We start from the raw sequence: 14,387 nt of genomic DNA, 5'->3' as shown, positions 1-14,387 counted from the left end.
TTTCCTCACCATTGTACACCCTAGCCCAACTCCACAGATTACATACAAAAAAATTCTTGAATTTCTGAATATCTAAGAACCCTCCCCTGAAAGCTAGCCTATTCCTTTCCTTCCAAACCGTCCAAAATATGCACACCGGAATGGAATTCCATATCTTCTTTCTTTTTTTCCCCACAAAAGAACCCCTCCAACTAAGTAACACCTCTATAACTGACTCTGGGAACACCCATTGAACTCCAAAAATGGCAAGGGTAATCTCCCAAATAGTTTTAGTCACTGTACAATGTAAGAGGATGTGATTCGCACTTTCCTCTTCATAGCCGCATAAGAAGCACCGGTTTGGGAGCTGCCACCCCCTTCTCTGAAGCTTATCCAAAGTAAGGATCTTCCCCCACGAGGCTTCCCAAGCAAAAAAAGACACTTTTGTTGGAACCTTATCCATCCAAATGCGCCTATACGGGAAAACCCCGGCTGAAGAGCCGCTCAAAGTTTTGTAGGCCCCCTTAGCCCCATAAACTCCATTGCCTTCCCACTTCCATCTCACAGAGTCCTCATCAAGAGAAGTCCTGAAGTCCTTCAACAGATTCAGCATATCTCCTATCTGCTCCATCTCCCAGTCATTGAGGTCTCTAGCCAACCTGAGATTCCAACCTCCTTGACCCATGCTAGAGTCCCACACTTCACAAATTTTGGCATTCTTTTGACCCGCCAAGGTAAACAACTGCGGATAAGATTGAGCAAGCGCCTCGTTGCCACACCACTTATCCGTCCAGAACAAAACTCTGTTCCCCTTCCCAACCTTAAACTCAATGTTCTCCCAGCACCAATCCACCTCCTTCATGATGTCCTTCCACAACCCCACCCCAAAAGGCCCACACACTTCCTTTGTCTTCCACCCACCTCCCTCTTGACCGTATTTCACCCCTATCACAGTTTTCCAAAGGTTATCCTTCTCATAGGCATATCTCCAAACCCATTTTCCCAACAAGGCTTTGTTCAACAAGTCTATCTTTCGGATGCCTAAGCCACCCTCCTCCTTAGGGCTGCAGACCACCTTCCAATTAATCAAGTGAACTTTCCCTTCCAAGCATCCTCCCCCCCACAAGAAGTCTCTTTGAATTCTTTCAAACCTCTTTGCCACAGCCTTAGGAATGCGAATAAGGGAAAGAAGGTAGATGGGTATGCTGGCCAAAGTACTCTTGATGAGAGTAATTCTTCCCCCCTTCGAAATATACTGCCTTTTTCACTGGGCTAATCTTCTTCTCATTCTCTCTTCCACCCCATCCCAAGAAGAAGAGGTTTTATGGTGGGCTCCAAGGGGCAGCCCCAAGTAAACAGTGGGTAAAGCCCCCCATCTGCATCCTAGCTCAGCCGCCAACTCCTCCAGCTCATCCACTTCCCCCACCGGAATTAGGACACTCTTAGCTAGGTTAATTCTGAGGCCAGAGGCCGCCTCAAACCACGCCAATATCCAGCTAAGATTGGCAAGTTGCTCTCTTCTAGCTTCGCAAAAGATGAGAGTGTCGTCAGCGAAAAGCAAATGAGAGACAGCCAGCTCATCCCCTCCTCTCCCCCTCAGTCTACAGCCTGAAATGAAGCCACCCTCACAAGCCCGTCTTATAAGAGTGCTAAGCACTTCCATACCCAAGACAAAGAGGTAAGGAGAGAGGGGGTCTCCTTGCCTCAACCCCTTGGAGTTCGAAAAGAACCCGGCTGGAACCCCATTGATTAATATGGAGAATTTGGCAGTAGAAATACACCACCACATCCAATCCCTCCAGCGAGACCCAAAGCCCATCTTCCGAAGAACCTTCATAAGAAACTTCCAGTTGATGCTATCATAGGCTTTTTCAATGTCCAACTTGCAAATTAACCCTTTCTCTTTACTTTTCTTCCAATAATCTATCACCTCATTAGCTACTAAAGAAGCATCCAAAATCTGTCTCCCTCTCACAAAGGCATTTTGGTCAACAGAAACCACCCTATCCAGCACTTTCTTTAGCCTATTGGCTAGGACTTTGGCTAAGAGTTTATACAAGCCCCCAAGCAAGCTGATTGGCCTGAAGTCCCTCAAATCTTCAGCCCCTCCTTTCTTAGGAATAAGGACTAAAAAAGTAGTATTGAGAGACTTAGCAAAGGACCCATGCTCAAAGAACTCCTTAAACATTTCCACCACCTCCTCCTTCACAAAATCCCAACACTCTTGCCAAAAGGCCACTGAAAAGCCATCCGGGCCAGGAGCTTTGTCACCCCCCATCTCCATCAAAGCAGAATGGATTTCCTCCACAGAGAAAGGCACCTCCAGACCATCAGCCTCCCTAGAACTAAGTTGATTAAACTGCAGCCCCTCAATATCCGCTCTCCACCCCTGCTCTTCTGAGAGTAATTTCTGGAATTCATTCACTATCCCGTCCCTCACCTCTTGATCCTCAGTCAACAGCTCCCCATTAATCATAATCCTGTCCATGGAGTTATTCCTACGGTGGGCATTTGCCATACGATGGAAGTAACCCGTATTCCTATCCCCTTCCTTAAGCCACAGCTCCCTAGATTTCTGCCTCCAATGAACCTCTTCCAACAGCACCCAATGATGGAAGGCATCCTTGGCTTGTTTTTTCTGCTCAGCTTCAGCTAAAGTCAAGGTCCTTTCACTCTCCACTCCATCCCAATACTCCAACTGCTGGAGGGCAGAATTTTTGTTGACTTCCAGCCTTCCAAACACCTCCCTATTCCAAACTTTAATGTTGTGCTTCAAAACCTTCATCTTATAGGCCAATCTGAAACTGGCCCTTCCTCTCACCTCAATCCCTTGCCACCATCCCCGGAGAAGATCAATGAACCCGTCCACTTTCAGCCACATATTCTCGAATCTAAACGGAGTGGGTCCTCTCCTTATCCCCCCACCCATCAGCAAGATAGGAAAATGATCGGAAGTGGGTCTATGCATTCTGCATTGGGCTACCCCACAAAACATATCAAGCCACTGTTGAGTCACCAAAAACCTATCTAGTCTAGCCCAGGATTGATTGTTCCTTCCCCCATTCCAAGTGGCAATACCCCCTTGCATTGGGAGATCAATGAGTTCTAAATCGTCAACTGTTTGGGCAAAACTTCTCATGGCACCGGACACCCTTCCCTGTCTGCTCCTTTCCCGCTGGGATAATATGACATTGAAGTCCCCCCCTAAGCACCAGGGGTCTTCCCACAGGCCTCTGATCGCCCCTAGCTCATCCCACAGACAATCTCTATCCTCTTTGGAGAAGGGCCCATACACCCCTGTAAAGATCCAGGACATCCCATCTTCCACATTCCTAAACCTACAGGAGACTGAGAACCTTCCTACCTCCGTCTCCATCACCTCCAAAGACCTTTTGTCCCAACACACCAGAATCCCTCCCGCAGAGCCCAAGGCGTCTAAAGCCACCCAATTAGACCACCTTCCAGAACCCAAACTTCTAACCAAACCCTCCGACAAAGTTTGAAATTTGGTCTCCTGAATACAAAACAGGTCCACCCTCTGACTTCTTATGACTGCCTTAATAACCCTTTTTTTGGAGCTATCATTGGCTCCACGAACATTCCAGCTAATGATTCTTAGCTTCATTTACTTCCGTAATTTGGCACCCCCTTACTTGCATTTCACCATTTTGCTTTTTCCCTTTTTCATAGTTGATGGAACACTCCAATCTCTTCAATTCTCTCTCAAATTTGGATTTCTCCAGAAAGGTTTTGCTGTGGACACTTTCCCTTCTTTTACGAATTTTCACCAAGAATTCCATAATGTCCTTTTCTAGACCTTCTGTTGAAAACCCCAAAAATTTACTAAACTTGGCCAAATCACTCTTCTCCCAGCTTAGCTCCCCTCCTGCCTTATTACCCATTGGCACTATTTGATCGGAGTCCAACCCTTTTCCAGTAACATCAATTCTGTCCTTGCCGACCTCCACCAAGTCCCAGCATTCGACAGGCTCACTCACAGGTGGCTCCATGCCCATGAGCATTTGAAGCGGATTCTCATCCTCGTCACGCTTCTCTCGTGTCCAGAAAGGTCGCAATACTCCCCCACTGGAGTCCGACCGAAAAAAGAAAGAGAGGAAGAGGGAAACACAGGGGTCAAGCACTCGGACTGGACCATAACATACCTCGACGCTTCCTCCACCAGGGCAAGGTCAGTCTTCGATCGCTCTAAGGGGGGGAGCTCTGCCTCACCCAGCCATCGCATCCCATCCTTCACCCAAACCAGGGACATATCGGAGAGTGGGCTTCCCGCGTGGCTTGGGCCGCATCTCTGGGCCTCAGCAAGATGGTCACTGGGCTCCTTTTCAGCTACCAGTCCCGCCTCCACCGAGGGCCTCCAAGCCTCGATCCATCTATTTTCCTTTGGCCCAAGAGAGGCCACAGAGGAGGAGGACTGAATAAAGCCCTCAGACCCACAAGGCCTCATCAGAGAGCCCAGCCCAACCTGTCCACTCTGCACACTCTTTGTTCCCTGGGGCTTTAACTGCAGCCCATAAGGCCCACGAGAGCACTCCATGGGGCGCCCCGACCCGGAGGTCAGTCTTTCCGTCCCATCCGCCGACTGCAACTGCACCTCGGGCCACGAACCCCCTTTGGCCTCCTTCACGCGCTTGCCCTCGCGTGAATGGGCCTCACCCTCTACCTCACCCTCTGTTACAACCGATTTCCCTTTCCCTCCCGTCGGCGACACGCTCAGCGTCGGCCTGGTCTCCCACCACAGGGTTAGGGAGTAACACATCTTTCCCACCCATATTTCCACCATATTAGGATTCTTCTCCTCGATCCTCCTTACCCGGATTCTTGCCCACTGAAGCTCCTCCATCCTCTCTGTTTTAACATCCATGCCCAAAAAACCCCCACATGCCTCTCCTACCTTGCTCAAGATGTCCCGATTCCATAGAGAGATGGGAAGACCCACTATCCTTACCCATGCCTCTCTTACTTTATCTTCCTCCATTAAGCATCCCGACCTTGGGCTCCATTTCTCCAGACGAATGACGAAGCCTCCAACCGAAATTTCCGCCATATCTAGGGCTTTCTCAGCTTCTGATAACAGCCCAAATTCCAACAATGCCTTGCCATCTTCCAATTTGGCCAAGCCTAAGTTGCCCTTTAGTCCCCATAATTTTGACATTTGGGTCCCCCAACTTCTTAAATCTTCCCCCCCTCCTCTCGTTGAGTTCCAGCACCCGACAAGACAGTGGGCTAGCTTCTCCAAGTTCACACATAATGCACTGTTGTCCACACGCACCCTCGCCACCTCTTCTCCGATGCTGTGGTTCTGCTTTACCACCTCCGCAAAGGACTTTCCCCTCAAAGGTGACCGAAAAATTTCCTTATCCTGCTGTCTCACTTGCCGGCCTGAGATAGACTCTATCTCACGCAGCGCCTCCACCAAGAGAGACCATCCCCCTTTTGCTCCTCTGCCCCTGGGAACAAAGATATTGAATCTCTTTTTTTCCCGATCTAAAACCCCCAGCTTAAGGAAACATCCCCCTTTGTTTTCGCCGCGCTCTAAAGAGAAAAATCTCCCATTCTCTTGCCAGCGTTTCTCCCAATGGCCAGTCCTCATGTCCTTTGAGCAGAAACCCAGGCCTTCAATGAGCGGCCCCAAGCTTGCCGGCCCCAGCTTAATCCAAGAAGAGACGCCTCCTTTGCTTTCCGTGATGAAAATAGATGTCCTACCCTTCTTCTTCTTTACCTCGATCTCAAAGATTTTTGACTCAACCCCAAACCTCCTCTTCCGACCCCCTACCTTGAGGTACCCCTCTGAGTCCCCATTCGCGCCTTCGAACCAGCTCTCTTCACCGTCTCCTTCACTCACTCTCTCTCTAGGTCTTTCTCTCTCCTCCATGGAAAGGGATTCTAAGATTGAGAGCTTGTGAAGAGAATTTTTTATCCTCACTCTCAACATTATCCGTCATCACCATCTTTTCTTTGAGTTACTATGATAAAATTCATGCCTTGGTTAGCAAAAACAAAAGCTTAATCCTAGTCGATGGAAGATGGGGTGCTAGGCTGAACTTAATGGCACTCTACAAGGAGGACTCAGTCCATTATTAGAGTTCTTGAGGTTGTTTTGGAAGGTGAAAATTGCATTTGGATTTTCATTCTTTGGGCTTATAAATTCTTTTTATTTATTTATTTATTCTACTTTTGTAATAGCTATGAATATGTCTTTGTAGCTATGCTACATTGTTTGTCTTTCTTGTCAGGGTAGATAGACAGAGAATACTGTTTTATTTCTTGCTAAGCGCAAGTTACTGGTTTCAATTGGCTCTGTAAAAATTTTTTGCTATAAGTTCTTCAACTATAAAGCTAATGTTTATTAAGTTTCTATTTATCATTTTGTTTTACTGCCAGATCATGCCAACTACTGCTAGAGACAACTACAACTTGGTGGAGGCTTTGGTGTCCCGTATCCTTTTTTATCGTGGTCTCTGGATTTGATTTGCTTGATATGTTGCTGTTTCCAATTGCTGTGCTTTCATATGTTAACTGTTTGATTTGACTTGACCTCTTTTCATATAGACATAACTGACATTGATGAGAAGCAATTGGTGCTCTATGCACAAATGGCTAACCTTGTCAACCTGATACTTCAGTGGCCTGATATTAACGTAAAAGAAATTGCAGAAAACTTTTCTAAGGTCTTTCCCACAAGTGATTTTGGGTTAATATTACCTATAATATCATAGCCATTCTTTGTGGTTTTACTGGAGTATTCGGTCTACCTTAAAAGTTTAACTGCTGTTCCTTGTAGTTTGGTGTACATGTTGAGCGTACCTCTCATTTTCCATTATCAATCTGCAATCCTGGCTTGCAATTATTTTACGTAAAGCATCCCCTCCTAAGCTTTGGATTGCAAAATTGTACGGTGTTTAAAGCAACTTGATAGCAAACTAGTGGCTGCACTATCATGTTGGAAACTTGAGGGTTATTCAAGCATTTTTGAAAAATATAAGGGATTATCTCAGTTCTATGGAAACTTGATGGATTCTTGAACATACTTGGTTGGCTGGGAATGGAGAGTGGATGCAATATGGAAATCCTATTTGCACCTTTGATTTGCTACAAGAGCTGATAAGAGAATTATTTTTTGGTTTTTTTTTTTACTTCCATTCCCAATATAAATGATTACTCTTTTATTACTTATTCTTTTTTTTTTGCTTTGCTAATTTATTTTTTTTGTTATGACTATTACTATTAAATAGTTCATAATATGAAATTGATTAATAAATCAATGCAACTCTTCTTTACAAACAACTTTATTGTCATTTTTAATCTTTTTTTTATCATCAACAAGCAAGAATTAACTTTTGTATTTAATAATTTGTTCATTTGGCTTCTTCTCTTTAATATTATGGTAGAAGCTAAAATGTGATAATCAAATACTATAATTTGGTATTAATTTGCTCCTTGTGTTGTGCTGAAGAGGAGATGATAGATCACATCCTTGTTCATTGTTCCAAGGCGAGGGTTCTGTGGGATTTCATGTTTTCTTTGTTTGGTGTTAATTGGGTCCTTCCGTTTACGGTTAGAGACACTCTTTTAGATTGGTTTGCTTCCTTTAAGGACAAGAAGCATAGAAAGGTTTGGCGGGCAGCTCCTCTTTGTTTATTTTGGACGGTTTGGAAGGAAAGAAACAGGATAGTTTTTGATAATGAGGTTTTGTTGATACAAAGATTGAAAAATTCCTTTGCTTGTAATCTCTTATCCTGGGCTAAATCTTGTATAGTTGTAGGTCCCTTATCTTTAATTAACTTTGTGGACTGGTTGGGTTCTTGTTGAGGGTCGGTAAGTGCTTGTCTCTTTTGTTTCTTGTTTTTAGGTGACTCTTGTATACTCCCTGTATGTTTCGGGTCGCCTTTCAAGCACCCTTTATCTAATATATTTTATGTGGGTTTATCTATCAAAAAAAAAAAAAAAATACTATAATTTGGTAGTATTAAACAAAATGTGGGCATGGTCCTCACAGTTTTGAAAGATTGATGCCTGATGATTTATTTATTTTTTCCCCTGAAATCTGATACTTTTGCAAAGGGAGATTGATGTCTGATGAATTTTTGTCTGAAATATGATCCTTCTCAATTGCCTGCAGCTTGCATGCAATGCTCATACCATTTGTGATGGTGAACTAAGACCGCTTGGTACTGGACTATATCCTGTCATTTCAATTATTAACCACAGGTAAGTGCTTTAGTGGATTAACTTGTGTCAATTTTTCATCCTTCTGCTGTTGGCTCTGCTAAATGATTCCAGTGTCATAGCTGCTTGCCCAACTCTGTTTTGGTATTTGAGGAAAGGTTAGCAGTGGTCCGTGCTGTGCAACATATTCCCAAAGGTACTGAGGTAATATATGTTTTTCTTTTCTGTTGTTGGTCTTTCTTAATTATATCAACAAATATAACAAGATTCATCCATGACCCTAAGGGTAACAAGTCTAAGCTCATCTTTTTAACAATCACATCAAGACCTTTTTCTCCTGACAACATTCATTGATAAGGGAAAACTTGGCCTAACTTGAGCCTGAAATTCTATTTTGGCTTGTATATTTTGGTATTATATTAAACTCTCAATTAATTTTGAGGTAATCTACAATAGAGTGGGAAGGACAAGGAAGCATGTGAGGAGGGGAAAAACAACATTGTCATCAAACTATTTAGGTTCCCTTTGGATCATAGAAAGTGTGAGGCAAAGATGGAGGGAAAAGAAAAAGGAAAGGAAAGGAAAGACAGAGTTAAGGAAAATAAAAAATAAATTTGAGCTCTATGGACTTTTCCTATAATCTTGTTGTTGAAATAATGCCAAAGTTAGGACTTTAATTTAGGAATAAAAAAGGAGAGATCATTTAGGATATTTCCTTATGATTTAGTTTCCTAATTTTAGGAGAGAATTAAGCTAGATTGATTGTTTCTTATTCAGTCATTTGTGTATATATATGTGTATGGTGTGTACCGATTCATAATCAATAAAGGAGTTCAGAAATTCTTCATGGTATCAGAGCCAGTTTTCTGAAACCCTAATCCCTTCTGGCCACCTCTTATTCAGGCCATCACTCATTCCGGCCAAATCTTTCTGGCCATATCTTAATCCGATCATCTCTCTCTCTCTCTCATTCCGGCCATCAGTCCCTGTTCTCAGAGCCAAGGGAGAAAACACTTTCCAGTCAGTCGAATAGTCGTCAGAAAACACTCACCGCCGGCAACTTTTCCGGCGAACTTTCCGGCGACGGTTTTTTTCTACACCGCAAGGAGCGCTTGGAGGAGATCTCCAATTTGTCCCAAAGCACCGGAACCAGAAACCCATCCACGCGCCGCCCACGCGCGTTTTTCCGGCCGTCGACTGCATCTCACGCGCCGGCGCGTGAGGGCGCGTGAGCCACTTTCCGGCGACGCGCTTCCTCCTCCAGGCTCGCCTGACGCCGACCAGCCACCCTTCCTACCTGTTTGTGCAATCCGAGCCCTGCACGTGCCTCTTTTGGGGTTCTTTTGCTTCCGCGGGCCCTCTGATCAGATTTTCAGGCGTCCTTCGGCTATTTTTTCTCAACTCCAGTCCCTGCACGTGCCTTGAAAAGTGTTCTTCTACCTTTCCGGTCCATGACAAAATACGGAATGGCATCATCACAAGTATCCAGCGTCACGTCACCAGAATCAGGGGGCAGATCTGAAATTCCAAACCTTGGTGGCAATGATTCCTCTCCTATTCTCATCACAGGACACAAATTAAATGGCCATAACTATTTACAGTGGTCACAATCTGTGTTGCTGTTCATTTGCGGTAAAGGAAAGGATGAGTACCTCACTGGAGAAGCAGTCATGCCAGAAACTACAGAACCGGGTTTCAGGAAGTGGAAGGTTGAAAACAGCATGATCATGTCATGGCTTATCAATTCCATGAACAATGACATAGGCGAAAATTTCTTGCTGTTTGGGACTGCAAAGGACATATGGGATGCAGCCAAAGAAACTTACTCAAGTTCTGAAAATACTTCAGAACTGTTTCAGGTTGAATCAGCTCTACATGACTTCCGCCAAGGAGAGCAGTCAGTTACTCAGTATTACAACACACTCACAAGGTATTGGCAGCAACTTGACTTATTTGAGACTCACTCATGGAAATGTTCGGATGATGCAGCAACATACAGGCAAATTGTGGAACAAAAGAGACTGTTCAAGTTCTTCCTAGGACTAAACAGGGAATTGGATGATGTTAGAGGCCGAATCATGGGCATTAAACCCCTGCCAAGTCTCAGGGAGGCTTTTTCAGAGGTTAGACGTGAAGAAAGTAGAAAGAAAGTGATGATGGGATCAAAAGAGCAACCTGCCCCAACATTGGATGCCTCTGCCCTTGCGGCTCGGTCATTTAATAGTAGTGGTGGAGATCGTCAGAAACGGGATAGGCCTTGGTGTGATTATTGTAAGAAACCAGGCCATTATAAGGAGACTTGCTGGAAGCTTCATGGCAAACCTGCTGATTGGAAACCAAAGCCACGGTTTGACAGAGATGGCAGAGCACACGTGGCTGCCAACTCTGAGAGCACTTCTGTTCCCGAGCCGAGTCCATTCAACAAAGAGCAGATGGAGATGCTACAGAAATTATTAAGCCAAGTTGGCAGTGGCAGTACTACCGGTGTAGCCTTCACTGCTAATCGAGGAGGAATGAGGCCGTGGATAGTAGACACAGGTGCTTCTGATCACATGACAGGAGATGCTGCCATTCTTCAAAATTACAAGCCAAGTAATGGTCATTCATCCGTCCATATTGCTGATGGTTCAAAGTCAAAAATTGCCGGGACAGGTTCTATAAAACTTACTAAAGACTTATATCTTGACTCTGTTCTCCATGTTCCAAACTTGGATTGCAATCTTTTGTCCATTAGCAAATTGGCTCATGATCTCCAATGTGTTACTAAATTCTATCCAAACTTGTGTGTTTTTCAGGACTTGAAATCGGGGAAGATGATTGGCAGTGCTGAACTGTGTTCCGGGCTCTACCTCCTTTCATGTGGCCAATTCTCCAACCAAGTCTCTCAAGCAAGTTGCGTACAGTCTCAGAGTATGTCAGAGTCTTTCAATTCTGTGTCAAATTCTAAGGTCAATAAAGATAGTGAGATTATAATGTTACACTATCGCCTTGGTCATCCTAGCTTTGTTTACCTTGCAAAATTGTTTCCCAGATTATTTATCAATAAAAATCCAGCATCTTATCACTGTGAAATTTGTCAATTTGCAAAGCATACTCGAACAGTATATCCTCAAATCCCATACAAACCTTCGACTGTTTTCTCTCTAGTACATAGTGATGTGTGGGGTCCCTCCCGGATAAAAAATATTTCTGGCACTCGATGGTTTGTGACATTCGTTGATGATCATACTCGGGTAACATGGGTTTTCCTTATGAAAGAAAAGTCAGAGGTCGGGCACATTTTTCAAACCTTCAATCGTATGGTTCAAAATCAATTCAATTCCAAAATACAAGTCCTCAAGTCAGATAATGCAAAGGAATACTTTACTAGTAGTCTCAGTACTTATCTTCAAAATCATGGCATTATCCACATAAGTTCTTGCGTTGACACCCCACAACAAAATGGGGTGGCCGAACGCAAGAATAGACATCTCTTGGAGGTTGCCCGGTGCCTTATGTTTTCCTCTAATGTTCCAAACTATTTCTGGGGGGAAGCTATTCTCACAGCTACCTATTTGATTAACCGTATGCCATCCAGAGTGCTTACCTTTCAATCCCCACGTCAACTTTTCTTAAAACAGTTTCCTCACACCCATGCCGCCTCTTCTGATTTACCACTCAAAGTATTTGGTTGTACGGCATTCGTTCATGTGTATCCTCAAAATCGTAGCAAATTTGCTCCTCGAGCAAATAAGTGCATTTTTCTAGGGTATTCTCCAACTCAAAAAGGGTACAAATGCTATTCTCCAACCAACAAAAGATTTTACACCACCATGGACGTCTCTTTCTTTGAACATGTCTTCTTCTATCCCAAATCTCATGTTCAGGGGGAGAGCATGAATGAACATCAAGTTTGGGAGTCTTTTCTTGATGGTGTACCTTCTTTTCACTCAGAGTCACCAAATCCTTCCCAATTCGCGCCCACTGAGTTGTCCACACCCATGCCGCCATCAGTTCAGCCAGCCCAGCACACAAATGTTCCTTCTCCCGTGACCATCCAGTCTCCCATGCCTATTCAACCTATAGCCCCACAACTTGCTAATGAGAACTTACAAGTTTACATCAGGAGGAGGAAAAGACAGGAATTAGAGCACGGATCACAGTCAACATGTGGCCAATATATTGACTCCAATTCAAGTCTTCCTGAAGAGAACATAGGTGAGGATAGGGCTGGAGAGGTGTTAATTCCCAGCATTGATGATTCTACTTTGCCAATTGCATTGAGGAAGGGTGTTAGGAGATGTACAGATCATCCAATTGGGAATTATGTTACGTATGAAGGGTTATCACCATCTTACAGAGCATTTGCTACTTCTCTTGATGATACTCAGGTTCCCAACACAATACAAGAGGCATTAAAAATTTCAGAATGGAAGAAGGCAGTACAAGATGAGATTGATGCACTTGAGAAGAATGGGACGTGGACTATCACAGATTTGCCGGTTGGGAAGAGGCCTGTGGGGTGCAAGTGGATTTTCACCATAAAATACAAAGCAGATGGATCAGTCGAAAGATTCAAGGCTCGTTTGGTAGCTAGAGGGTTTACACAATCCTATGGGATAGACTATCAGGAGACTTTTGCTCCTGTTGCAAAACTGAACACTATCAGGATCCTTCTCTCATTGGCTGTCAATCAAGATTGGTGCTTGCAACAACTGGACATAAAAAATGCGTTTCTCAATGGGGACCTAGAAGAGGAAGTCTACATGGAAATACCACCTGGTTTCGAAGAAAGTATGGCAAAGAATCAGGTTTGCAAACTCCAAAAATCATTGTACGGCCTTAAACAATCTCCTCGAGCCTGGTTTGATAGATTCACAAAAGCAGTCCTGAAGCTGGGCTACAAACAAGGTCAGGCTGATCATACTCTATTTGTCAAGAAATCTCATGCCGGGAAATTGGCCATATTGATAGTCTATGTCGATGATATTATTCTATCTGGAAATGATATGGGGGAGTTACAGAATTTGAAGAAGTATTTGTCAGAAGAGTTTGAAGTTAAAGACCTTGGAAATTTGAAATATTTCCTTGGTATGGAAGTGGCTAGATCAAGGAAAGGAATCGTAGTCTCTCAAAGAAAATACATACTCGATCTTCTTAAGGAGACCGGTATGCTTGGATGCAAACCAATTGATACTCCTATGGATAGTCAGAAGAAACTTGGTATCGAGAAAGAAAGTACACCGGTAGACAGGGGGAGATATCAGCGGCTTGTCGGGCGCTTGATTTATCTCTCACACACTCGGCCAGATATTGGCTTTGCAGTGAGTGCTGTAAGTCAATTCATGCACAGCCCCACTGAGGAACACATGGAAGCAGTCTACAGGATTCTTAGATATTTAAAAATGACACCAGGGAAAGGCCTATTCTTCAGAAAGACAGAGAACCGTGACACTGAAGTATACTCAGATGCGGATTGGGCAGGAAACATCATTGACAGGCGGTCCACTTCCGGATATTGTTCTTTTGTCTGGGGAAATCTTGTTACCTGGAGGAGTAAGAAGCAATCAGTTGTAGCCAGAAGTAGTGCAGAAGCTGAGTACAGAGCTCTTGCACAGGGAATCTGTGAAGGGATTTGGATAAAAAGGGTTCTTAGTGAACTGGGACAAACGAGTTCATCTCCAATTCTGATGATGTGTGATAATCAGGCAGCTATAAGCATAGCAAAGAACCCCGTGCATCATGACAGGACCAAGCATGTTGAGATTGACAGACACTTTATCACAGAGAAGGTGACTAGTGAGACGGTCAAATTAAACTATGTTCCTACCAAGCACCAAACCGCAGACATCCTCACCAAAGCTTTACCTAGGCCTAACTTCGAAGACTTAACTTGCAAGCTGGGATTATATGATATATATTCTCCAGCTTGAGGGGGAGTGTTGAAATAATGCCAAAGTTAGGACTTTAATTTAGGAATAAAAAAGGAGAGATCATTTAGGATATTTCCTTATGATTTAGTTTCCTAATTTTAGGAGAGAATTAAGCTAGATTGATTGTTTCTTATTCAGTCATTTGTGTATATATATGTGTATGGTGTGTACCGATTCATAATCAATAAAGGAGTTCAGAAATTCTTCACTTGTTATGTTTCATTTTCCTTTACATTTTTCATGGCAAATTGGACAAAAGAATTGAAGATTTTTTTTTTCCCTTTTTCTTTCTAGTACTTTTAAAGATCC

The 14,387-nt window shown here is 43.7% G+C and overlaps 1 protein-coding gene across 7 annotated transcripts in view; it reads left to right on the top strand.

Annotated features, from left to right (window-relative positions):
* LOC100267791 (histone-lysine N-methyltransferase ASHR1) overlaps positions 1-14,387 on the top strand; it is a 40,638-nt gene that overhangs the window by 3,337 nt on the left and 22,914 nt on the right. For all 7 annotated transcript variants that reach the window (XM_019216561.2, XM_019216562.2, XM_059734979.1 and 4 more), the window contains exons 4-7: positions 6,382-6,436; positions 6,550-6,668; positions 8,120-8,208; positions 8,289-8,370. In XM_019216561.2, the coding sequence (XP_019072106.1) occupies positions 6,382-6,436; positions 6,550-6,668; positions 8,120-8,208; positions 8,289-8,370 (345 nt within the window). The remainder of the gene's footprint in view (positions 1-6,381; positions 6,437-6,549; positions 6,669-8,119; positions 8,209-8,288; positions 8,371-14,387) is intronic.

Source organism: Vitis vinifera, chromosome 18, assembly GCF_030704535.1.
Source record: "Vitis vinifera cultivar Pinot Noir 40024 chromosome 18, ASM3070453v1".
Lineage (NCBI taxonomy): Eukaryota > Viridiplantae > Streptophyta > Magnoliopsida > Vitales > Vitaceae > Vitis > Vitis vinifera.
This window is presented reverse-complemented; position numbering and strand designations above follow the sequence as displayed.